The sequence below is a fragment of the Arvicola amphibius genome, chromosome 12 (genome assembly GCF_903992535.2).
Source record: "Arvicola amphibius chromosome 12, mArvAmp1.2, whole genome shotgun sequence".
Taxonomy (NCBI): Eukaryota; Metazoa; Chordata; class Mammalia; order Rodentia; family Cricetidae; genus Arvicola; species Arvicola amphibius.
In genome coordinates, this window is record NC_052058.2 from 68,951,617 (window position 1) to 68,963,896 (window position 12,280).

Consider the following 12,280-nt stretch of genomic DNA (forward strand, 5'->3'; position numbering starts at 1 on the left):
TGTCCATCCACCCATCCATCCATCATTCCCAGGGGTGGCCTGAGACTCCTAACATGTAGACCACATAGATAGCAAATCAGAAACATTCCTTCCATACAAATTCAGGTCAGGACAGACAGGCTTCCCTGTTGTCTCCTGTGTCTGCACAGGAGAGTTTTCTAGCCTGTCTCTTCGCCGAGGGCAGAGCGCTTTGAGTGCCTGGCTTTGAATAGTGGACTGAGTTTTAGCATCCTTCCTTTCATAAGCAGAACCCTCATTTCACGGTCCTGTGTATGTGCTAAATCTGCCAGTTCACGGCTCACACTGCATATATGGATGTAAACATCAAATGGAACTTCATTATTATGTATAATTAAGGTGTATTGTTTTTTTAAATGACTATTTTGCCAACCTTCATACCTCCCATTTCCCAAAGAGAGCAGCTGCAGAAATAGCTCACCAACTTCTGATTTTCAGTTCTCTTTTTCCTTAAGATCTGTAGGGATTTCCCTTACAGCTTGATGCCACCTCAGCTGAAAAGAGGTTTTAGTATTTCTTACATAGTTGTTTTATGGGGAAGGGGTTTGGGTTATTGTAGTTCTCCAGATGACTCAAAGCAGAAGTGTTCTTCCTTGGTTTCTTATCCGGATCACGCCCACCTCGTCCAGCTGCAGGGAGTTCCAAGTTCATTTTAGGGCAGGAAGTGATAAGGGGCAGGGTGCTGGTATTCTGACCCTGCCATAGTGCTCCATAGACTGCTCAAAGATGGAGGACCAGTGACTTGGAAAGGCTCATCATTAAACAACCTATGTGCTGTTTGGGGTTGGACATAATTTCCTGGCACAAGATAGTCACTAGTATTTGTTAGAAATATTATAGATTTTTTTAAAAAATGTACAACAGAACATACAAGATTGAAAAACCTTAAGGGCTTAATCAGCACACATCATTTGCTCCGTCGTGCGTTCTAGGTTTGTAACAGCCAGCATGTTTGACATTCTGTTTTCTGCAGACTGTTTCTGGGGTCTGACATCATCACTGGGAGCACTCCCACCAAAGAGCAGCCCAAGTCCACGGCCAGTGGGAGCTCTGGTGAGAGCATGGACTCGGTCAGCGTGTCATCCTGTGAGTCGAACCATTCAGAGGCTGAGGAGGGTTCCATCACACCCATGGACACACCAGATGAACCTCAAAAGAAGGTACATACTAGCCCTTTCCATAATTTTCATTCCTCTTGCAGCCCCCAGCATGCAGTTTGCCACATGAAGAATGTCTTGTTTCAGAGTTTTCAGTAGGTGTCCGAGACAGTCCCTTCTGGGGTCCCATTCCTCAGAGACGTAGTTGCAAAGTGCTAAGGAGATTTATTGGCTTATTCATTTGTGCCTTGAAACATTTTTATGCTGAAACGCACCAAAGGATTATGGTCCCTAAAATAAGTATGCTTTAGTCAAGAGACTCAGGACTGCTTGAGAAGGAACAAAGCGTAAGAAATGGAAATGTGCCAGCGTTGTGGTGTCACACGCTGCCTTCACCACACTTGTACCACACCCACGTCCCATAGGAAAAGCACACTCAAACTCAGTGACTTAGAGCAACCACCATGTTTCTAGGGGGGCTTGCTGCTCTGTGTCAGGCTTGGCCTTACACCACAGTTTTTAACCCAAGTCTGCTCACTTACCTATCATTCATTTGGAGTAATGGACTTTCCAGAAGACTCTCTTAGCATGCTGAAAGATATGCAGAAGAGAGGAAGAAGCCCCACCCTGTAAACACACCCAGAGAGCCTTTCCTTAGTCATACCAACCAACATTCCACTGCTTAAAGCAGTCACATTAAAATAAATAACTGAAGCGGGGAGACACGACCCGACTCCAGTGGGAGGAAACATGAAACAAATTCCCAGGGCAAAGGTCACAGTTTGCAGCAGGGTGAGGAGTTGATAATGATGATATCGTCGACCAGTAAGCAAGCTGTAAGTGCCGATAGTGGGACCCTCATCCAGTCCATTTCTCACGGATGCACAAATGAGTAAGAGAAAATATCTGTACTTCTTCAGTAAGATGGGAGACGGGACAGGAGGCCCCTTGGAAGCTCCCAGGTCAGCTGGCCTGCTGCGTGTACAATTAGTGAACAGCCTGTCCCAGATCAGGCAGGAGACAAGAACAGATACCTGAGGCTGTCCTCGCACATCTGCTCTGTGCCCTGGCACACACACCCGCACACACACCCAATTGTGCACACACATCCATAGACAGATATGTATCTCTTTCTCTCTCACACAGATTCTTTTAAAATCTAGAATGAGGCCTTACTCATTTGCTTTTTCACAGAGCCCAATGTTTTCTGGGTTTTGTAATCTGCTGGTGAATGTCATAGGAATGTGGCCATGGCTGTGTGAATGCCATAGGAAAGTGGCCATGGCTGTGTGAATGCCATAGGAAAGTGGCCATGGCTGTATGAATGCCATAGGAAAGTGGCCATGGCTGTGTGAATGCCATAGGAAAGTGGCCATGGCTGTGGTACCCTCAAGTCTCTGAGGGGTTTCTGTCCCTGTCTGGGAAGGAAGTGGAATCAATCTGTTGGAGCTTAGGTAGAGTAAGAGCCCATTACCCTTAGGGGAGCACGGAGATTAGGCTTAGGATGTAGCGCAGGGCTGGATGCATGGCTGGCAGGGACAAAGTCTTGGCTTCCGCCCCAGCAGCACACCTACACACACACACACACACACACACACACACACACACACACACACGGTCTCTTGGAAACCAAGCAGATGCTGTTGTTTCCAAAGCTCTTCTTTTTTGTCAGCCTAATTTCTTGTATAGGTTATGTTTATATATTTTCAGATGAATCTTTCCCAGAGCCTGGTTTCTCCAGACTTAAAGATGAATGTGTGACATGGGTACATGTAGCTTCTGTGCTGGAAAATTCCTGTATATTACCCAGAAAATTCTACAGCTCTGCACAGCGCCTGATTGGGCCTGGATGTTTTGCACACTCCTAGCCCGGACCCTGTGATGACTTCCTCTCTAACAGCCCCCACATGGTCTCTCTCCCTCTCCCATGTGACACTGTTTTCTTTAAAAGTAAAGTGTATTTCACATTCCTGTTTCTTCACGCTCCTTATCATCACTTATAAACATTTATTTTCGTGCCACTCCTTACCACTGAAATCCTCACCAGGAATATGAGGCCCGTCAGATGCTCTTTTATAACTCATGGAACCTCACCATCCTTAATGTCTTACCGTCTCTGTTAAATGTTATTAAAATCGTGGGAAGCCCGGGGGAAGTGGAATGTGAAAGTGAAAAAAAATCAACCAGCATTTGGAAAATGGACCTTCTTGGCCAATATACTTAAAGGCAAAATTATGTAATTCAAATTATCCACTCTGAGCAAGTGCTCAAGCTGAGTCACTTGGGAACACAGAAGAAAAATAATCCAAACAATAGCAACATATAAGTAAATGATATCATGACAATCCTATTGTTGACGCTGCATATCAGAGCTGGCCTTGCAGCTTGCTAGCTGTAATAGAAGTCCCATGTTGTGGAATTGTCTTTAACATAGGATGCCATAGGAGGAAGCAGCCCCTAAGAAAATAAAGATATCATAGTTCCTACTTTTTTAGAAGCCACATTATCAGAAAGCCAAGTTTCTTAATCTGTTTCTGTGGAAGGGCAGACACATATGGAAGACATTAGTATTGATTTTCAATGAATTCTAGAATATGTTATAGGATTATTATAATTCAACTTAGCCCATTCCAAATATTACACACGTATACACACACAAGCAAAATTTTCTGTAATAATTGACATTTAAATGGTTCACTTTAATGGTTTTGTGTGGGGAATACATTCTGGTGAGTTTTAAGCATCTCTTTGTCTGGTAATTAATATTGGGTGCACCTTGAATATTTGGTTATGCAGAGAAGCTCATTAGCTGCAGACACATATTTCCCAAGTGGCCTTGACATAGATCGTGGAAGTGTATGTTGCTGGACCTACCAGTAAATGGGAAAAGTGGCAGAGATACTCAAAGGCTACGTGTCTTTCGGGCAAGTGACCGATTCTCTGATTCATGTTCTCATCATTGTTGTGATGCTGTGAGACCTAGGTGGGAAGGAGAGGTGAAAGGTCATTACCAGTCTCATGGCAGTAGATCAAGGCAGTCGCACATTGGCTGACTCACCAGAGTTCCTGCTGCAGCATGCTGCACATTGCTATGTGGACACCATGGCAGAGGGGAAGTGGAGTGTTCCTGGCCACGAGACTGCGTGGATGAACCTGCGCACAAGGTTCTCTCTGGGCCTTGAGCTTCTCTAGTTGTAAAAAGGATCCGGTGATCTCTGACCACACCCTCGCCCCCCTCCCCAGCAGAGCTACCTAAACTGTAGTTCCTATCAAGGATCAGGTGATCTGTAATTGCACTCCCTCCAGCAAAACTGTAGCCCTTATCTTAGAAGCCCTTAAACACCAAGGCTTTTATGTCCTACTACAGAATCTGGTTGTGAAGTAGAGCTGGCATGGAATGCTCTCCACGGCCGCATTGATGGTGAGAATCAGCAAGCTCCCTGTAGGGAAGGCTTTCTAGTATCTATAAACTGGCTTACTGCAGCGGCTGTGGCCTGTATAAGCTGATATCTGCTGCCATCTCCTGGTTGACTTTCATATAAGCGACTGAAAACCGGAAAGCAAAGGACCAGGGTGCCTTTCCCTAGATTCAGTGATTGGACCACAGGGAGTCACTGACAGTCATATCAGCCCAGGGTCTGTAGGTGTGTGTGAGAGCAGATTCGAGAGACGCATGAGACAGGGTGACGCATGCTTGGTCCAGGGTCTAATGGTTCTGTTTCCTTTGGGGATGTGTGAACGCCTGCAGCTCTCGGAGTCCTCCTCTTCATGTTCCTCGATTCATTCCATGGACACGAATTCCTCAGGGATGTCATCCTTAATCAACCCCCTGTCCTCCCCTCCAACCTGCAACAACAACCCAAAAGTCCACAAACGTTCCGTCTCCGTGACATCCATTACCTCCACAGTACTGCCTCCCGTTTACAATCAGCAGAACGAAGACACCTGCATCATCCGCATCAGCATAGAAGACAACAATGGCAACATGTACAAGAGCATTATGGTAAGGGGTCCTTCTGTCTGGGAGGGTCTCCATGGGAAGAGCCCATGCCTGTGTGCCTGTCAACTGTGCAGACTGTTACCCTTGAATACGCATGGTATTTGTAATACCCGTCTCTGTGTGCACCCAAAACCAACATGAAAAACAGCAGCATCTTCCTGGGCATAGATTGATGGTATGTTTATCTAATGGTGCAGGTGTGTATGGGATATAGTTCTGACATCTTAAGAATTATTTAGGCCTATTCATCCAGGTTGGTGTCCCATTTCATGATGGTCAATGTGGTGACTGTCTGACAGCATCCCAGGGAGGATGCCCCTGCTTTGCATGCCTTCTTGGAACTCTTCCGGCATTTAGATTAATGAGCAAATTGACATGCCTTTTCAGTAGTGCGGTCCTTGGTGACAGAGCTTTCTCCTTTAGTCATTTGACTCCAGCCTAGCTCCTAAAGAGGATGGTGATGGTGGAAGTAGTTTGGGTCAGCAAGAAGCTACACATAATAGGTGACTAGAACTGGGTTTTATGTGTTCTTACAAAACCTACATTCAACTAGGGAAATGTCAAAGCTCATGTTGATGATGATCACCTTTTAGAATACATACAAGGCCTCTCATGGTAATAACCTTTACTGTGTAGGTCTTGTGTTAGATGACTAAATTCCTTAGTTGATAGGGTCTATCATATACCCAAATAAATAAATGATGAATTCTTTACTGCAGCAAAATCTACAATAAATCCCATTTCCACTTTCATTGTCATCATTTGCGTCCAAGCTGAGGCCTGGATGTGCCATAAGTGGTGTGGAGTCATTGTCTTAATATCCCATTAATTTGCTGACCCATTTGTTGAACACAGTAATTCCTGAGCATGTGTTACTAGTTATTGCCCTAGGCAGAGAGAGGGAGAAAAAGAAAGGGAGGGAGGGAGGGAAGGAGGGAGAGAGAGAGAGAGAGAGAGAGAATACACTAAATATTCTAACAGAAGCCAGACCAGATTGAAAATGGTCTTGCAGCCTCCACAAGGGACTTTATGTTAATTCTACAGGCAATAAGGTCTCCCTGTAGGGATTGTGTTAAGAAACCATCAGATTTGTTCATTAGAAGAGTAATTGGCCTTGTGGAAGCCTGCTGCTCTGCAGAGGTGGGGGTGGGAGGGGCACTGTGGGTGGGAAGCAAGCTAGGAAGCTGCTCCCATCTCTCATGCATGGCACGATAAGGGTTTGAGTAACAATCCCATGGCTAGAGATGATATGGGAGGTGTCTTATGGGATTTACTGTAAGAGCCATTCATCCCGTTATCAGTCTTTTGGTAACTGTTGTGGAAGGTACAGAAGAGGGAGGATTCCTAAGCAAGAGGGAGAATTTGGGGCCATCTGTCGACCTGGTGGCCTGTGACTCCATCCAGAGAGATATGAACTGCTAGAGGAGAAGGTTTCATGGTCTTTAAATTGGGACATCCAGATGACACCATTTAATAGATTGTCAGAAACACAGGGATGCAGGACCGGTATTGGAGTCCAGTAGTACATATCTTTCAGCCCCGTGGGGTGGAAATGAGTGTAGGATGAGACCCAGTTCAACTAGTAGAAGGGAGTAACTAACAAAATGCACTAGAGAAGCAGCCCCCCTGGGAGCCCAGGGCATCAGTAGGAGTTCTGGTGTCAGCACACTCTAGGCATAGGGCTTCTGTTACACATGCCAGCCAGAGAGCTGTGGGCCACCCGCACAGCCACAGGGCCTCGGAATTACAGTACAGTTACACTGTGTGCCATGCCCATGGCTGTGTGCTCTGTTGCTTAGGGGAAAACAGTCCATCCAGGAGACATCTTAGATCAAATGGGATGTCCTGGTGTTGGGGAGGCAGTAAACAGAGGAATCTCCAGGGTATTCCTACCTTGGGATAGGGCCTGGATTCGGGAGCACAGTCCCCTTTGCTGTCCCTTCCTGGGTCCCTTATATTTCCCAGGATGAAGCCTGGAGCCCTCTCCACTGGTAATACTGATTGTAACAATTAGTTCTCTCTAGTTTTTGTCGTACAAAGTACTAAATGCCCAAGGAAAGCCCTTGGTCCTGCCCTTGTTTTGTAGCCTGGCTTTCTCCCTAAATAGATTTATAAACCAGAATCTACCTCTTCTACCTAACATTTATCCCAAAGGTGTTCTTCCTCCTTTAGCTCACACTACTAATCTACTGCCTGGTGATAATTTCCTTTATATTATTAAAAAATATATTTTCCTCCCTTAAAATTTTGTATGCACCAATTCTTTCTTGTAAGTACATAAGCCAGGTGTTTTGTAATAGGCAAATCAACACGGCCCTTATTGCTGTTTACTGAATCACAAACAGCAGCTGCTGTCTGGGTCACAGGGAGGCACTTAGGCCCTGGAGGAAATCAGATGTGTGTGTGTGTGTGTGTGTGTGTGTGTGTGTGCGTGTGCGTGTGCGTGCGTGCGTGCGTGCATGCATACATGCACACACATGTGTGCCAAACCCTAGCTAGCAGGTTTTCTCACCTCCTGGTGGGAGCAACTTTTCTTTTTAAATTCATTCACTTCTTTAGCCTTTTAAAGAAATCGCTCAAGATATGGCATGTTGATGGTCCTCTTAGATGTCATCTGAGCTCATGGTCACCACCAACCAGTGGGCAGAGATAAAGAAAAGAAAAATCAAACCTGGGGATGAACAGAACCTTTATGCTTTAATTAGGAGCTTGTTTTATTGGAATATGATTAGGATACAGTTCAGATCTTAGTGTTCAGTTCTTTGAGTTTTAAAATCTCTCTGTGTCTGTCTGTCCAACATCTGAAATTGAATGAAGGCTGTTTCCAGCCACACCAAGACTCCCTACTTCCAATCAGTCCCTTTAACCTAGTCTTCTAATGACACAGATGCAGGGTTTATGTTGTCTTGTACTCAACACGTTTGTGGGATTCTCTCATTGCTGCAGATGTCAGTTCTCTGTGAGGTCTTTGGTGGCTCAGCAGCCAGCAGGCCACCATTTTGTTACCCATTCTCCTGTAGTATTAATGAAGATTCTGCTTGATTCAAACTTTGGAATGTTGTGGATGAATCTGTTATGAATATTGTGCACAAGTCCCTTTGTGGACATAGGTTTTCATTTCTTTTAGCAATGGTTTGCTGGGTCATAGAGTCTCATATGCCCCCGCAGCAGGCAGAATTGCAGCCATTTCTTTCTCTTGGTTGTCAACTGTTATCATGGCATCAGCTCAACTCATGAAGATCACATTGGCCCAGGACTCATAATGCCTTACATTTTTCATAGTCCTATATATTCTTTTATTGGAAACTCTAGTCGTGTGGGGTCATAGGCAATGTGTGTTTTCCCCGTTTTAGTAGAGGACTCTGTGACTGCCTGCCTGCCATTCTTTGACTGCTCAGTTGGAAGTAGTACTAACTAACACTCGGGAGTCCTGGCTCTCTGTCCCATTCTAATGGCAACTACTCCATCCTTCCTAGAGAAGTATGTGCCACACAAGACAGCAAACGTAAGAACTCAGGAGCTTAGGAAACATGAGCTAAGCATGTCACTGATGCCTTCATTGCCTTTGCAGTTGACAAGCCAAGATAAGACTCCTGCTGTGATCCAGAGAGCCATGATGAAGCACAATCTAGACTCAGACCCAGCCGAGGAATACGAGCTGGTCCAGGTCATCTCGGAGGACAAAGGTGGGCATGTTCTCCTCTGTGCAGCAGGTGGCAGCAGTGTGCACATTTGGTCTCAGCTGCTGACAGCAGAAAGGGCATAATGTGTTTCAGTTTCTTTTCATTGGAACCTAGTGGCATGAGTGTATCTGTGTGTGTTCATGTGTGCGCAACATGTGTGTGCCTGGTGTATGCAAAGGTGTGTGTGTCTGCAGTGTATGCACAGGTATGTGTGTGGTATATGTACAAGTGTGTGTGAGAGTGTGTGTGTGTGTAGTGTATGCACAGCTGTGTGTGTATGTGGTGCATGCACAGGTATGTGTGCTATAGCCACGTGTGTGTGTATGTGTGTGTGTAGTGTGTGCACAGGTATATGTGGTATATGCATAGGTGTGTGTGCGTGTGGTGCATGCACAGGTGTGTGTGTCCCCATCCAGAGCAGTACAATGGGTGGTCTGTACTCACCAAGCCTGGAGCAAGACTGGTGGCCAGCAAGCCCAGGCAACCCCCCCATCTCCTCCCCTGACAGGGCGTGGCTACAGGCACACAGCTTTTTCTGTGGGCGCTAGATCCAAACTCAGATTCTCACGCTTGCACATCGGGAGTTGTCAGAACCTCTCGTGCCCTGGTGGTGACCAGCCGCACACCACCTTATGTAGGATCCAGTGTCTCCAGCTGCTCCAACTCTCAGGCCCCAGCTCTTGTTTGTTGTTGTTTCTGGGTTTTTCCATAGAATTCTTCTTGCCCATAGTTTATGTTCCCCACAAAAAGTGCATTTTCATGGGCAGTTCCTGTGTGTCAGGAGTGAGTGGTCCCCATGAGAAGTGCGGTTTCTTGGGCTCTCTCCGTGTGTCAGGAGTGGGAAGCAGCAGGTGGACACATACTTTATTTAGTAGACACTGTGGTTCTCAGTCCTGCGTGACCCGGAAGGACTCAAAGCAGAATTTCTCACCTGTTTCACTTCAGCATTTAAGAAAGTTGTGTGTGTGTTGGGGGGGCGGGGAGAGAATTTTTTGTTTGTTTTGTTTTAAATTTATGACAGATCTTTGGTAACCGAAGAACAATGAAATGCACCTGTGAGGCCAAGAACTCATTATTTTAAAAAATGCTTTCCAAAGGTCTCTCTGGGTAAATAGTGTATCTGTCTGTTTGCTCATCAGAGTTGGAGGTGGGCTTTGGGAGAGAGGTTGGCAGGTGAATAACTTCTCTGTCACACTACGGAGACCTGCTCAGTCAGAATAAGACTACTCTGAGAACAGAAGTACACATTGTTGGCTGACACTAGCTTGCCTGCCTACAGACCCACACTAATGTCTCAGCTTAATGTGAGGATGCTGCTCAGTGACAGGGAGCACTCTCCTCCCTGGAAATAAAGGAGAATCTTGTCATTGTGGAGGGAAAGCACAGTTTTTTGGCCGACGGATCTCCGGGTTCTGTCTTTGGCTTGGAGAAGAGCAGTGAAAGTTCAGACAGTGCCGTCGCTGACATTGACAGCTGCCGTGTCCGCGGCAGTGAAAGTTCAAACAGGGCCGTCCCTGACATTGACAGCTGCCGTGTCCGCGGCAGTGAAGGTTCAGACAGTGCCGTCCTTGACATTGAAAGCTGCCGTGTCCGCGGCAGTCCTGTCCCAGCTGCCTGCTGGAGGTTTTCTCACTCATCTGCCTTTGCCTGAGTCTACAGGATTAATCTTTTGCAATTATAATTTTTTTGGGGGGATGCACATGTGTGCAGGTGCATGCAGAGCCAGAAGTCAACACTGGATATCATTCTGTGGGCACTGTTGACTGCTCTCTTACTAGTGTGGGACACACCACGTAGGTTAGGCTGGCTTACCAGGCAGCAACCTCCAGGAACCCATTCCCATGTCTCTGCTTTCTCAGTGAGAATTGCTAGTGTGTGTCCATACCTAGCTTTTTAAGTTTATACACACACGCACACTCGCACACGCGCATGCACATGTGCACACGCACACATGTCTGTGTATTATGTACATGCAGTATCTGCAGAGGCTGGAAGAGGGAATCTGATTCCTTGGAACTAGAGTTACAGATAGTTGTGGGTGCTGGGAATTGAACCCAGGTCCTCTAATAGAGCATCCAGTGCTCTTTTAACCCTAAGCCATCTCTCCAGCTCCAAATCCAGCTTTTTTGCTTTTTTTCTTTCTTCTTTCTCTCTCTTTTTCTTTCTTTCTTTCTTTCTTTCTTTCTTTCTCTCTCTCTCTCTCTCTCTCTCTCTCTCTCTCTCTCTCTCTCTCTCTCTTTCTCTCTCTCTCTCTCTCTTTCTTTCTTTCGTATAGGTTCTGGGAACTGAACTCAGGTCCTTGTCCCTATAAAGTACTTACTGTTCAGGTGGAGCCATCTCTAGACCTTCAGTTATGACACTGAAATGCAGTCGCAGTGAAACCATGAACCCAACAGTGTCCCGTTGAACTGTGACCTGCGGTCCACAGAGTAATACAGAGGAGTCCAGAGGGGCTGGAGATGCAGTGGCCCAAAGAGTGAAACCCAGGCCTAACTGTGCCCACCAGCTGAGTGGTCTCGACAGAAGCCTGACCTTGCCAGCCATGGCTCTTTGTCACTTAATCTGGAGACAAAAGCCCTCTCTGGTCCCTCATACCATAGAGCAATTATGAAATAAATAATATACTGGAGAGAGTTTTGTAGAAATGCTAAGTGCTCTATAGATGGGACTAGTTTTATTGTGACCCCCCAGAATAGGTGAGTGTGAATGAGAAGACTCTTGGGGGTACCAGAGTACATGGAGTGTCAGCAGAGGAGACCCTGATCATCTTGGGCTCACTGTGGGGTCCCAGTGTGAAGAAGTCAACGGAAGCTCACTTCGTGCAGTCTGTAACAGGAAAGCCCTGCTGCTTTCTTCCCTGACCTCACTGCCATAAATCCCGATATTCCCACATTTGCCCATTTTATTCTGTGCTTTTAAAAATGGAATAAATAACTTTGCTTTGTCACAGTTCCACTGGTAACCACCCTTGTTTGTAAACTGCAGGTGTTTAGTTAGGCATCATCGAAGTTGAATATAGCTTAAAAGTTAGTGGCATGCACCGGCTTCTGTAGGTGTTGTTTAGTGTTGAAAGGCAAACTCCAGACAGAGCTCAAAAAGAATAACTAACAAGTTTGACTTGGAATTATGTCAAAAATATTTTCATTTAATCCAAGGAAAGATGTCTGGAAAACTGCTTTAAGTCTTGTTCGTATCAGGACTCCTGCAGACTGTGGAGGCCCATTGTGTACTCAGATAACACGAGGCTGGCAGGAGTTGGGAAACTCGGGCTCTCATTCCAGCTGTGCGGTCCTGGGACCATCTTGGGGGCCCCATGATGGGGCACCCCCATGCTTGCTTCAAGTTTTAACATTCTGTATTTGAACAGTAAGTTCACAGGAGGATTTCTGATGCTTTATTTGCGCTCAGTTTCAGATAGGGGTTAAGTTTTGGGGGCCAATCATGACGAAGTGTTCACACTGCCAGGCCTTGTGTCTGGGCAA

At 46.0% G+C, this 12,280-nt stretch overlaps 1 protein-coding gene across 2 annotated transcripts in view; it reads left to right on the plus strand.

The window, feature by feature from the left end:
* The window catches only part of Rgl1 (ral guanine nucleotide dissociation stimulator like 1), a 248,957-nt gene that overhangs the window by 234,210 nt on the left and 2,467 nt on the right, over positions 1-12,280 (plus strand). For both annotated transcript variants that reach the window (XM_038349180.2, XM_038349183.2), the window contains 3 exons: positions 992-1,178; positions 4,864-5,118; positions 8,687-8,801. In XM_038349180.2, the coding sequence (XP_038205108.1) occupies positions 992-1,178; positions 4,864-5,118; positions 8,687-8,801 (557 nt within the window). The remainder of the gene's footprint in view (positions 1-991; positions 1,179-4,863; positions 5,119-8,686; positions 8,802-12,280) is intronic.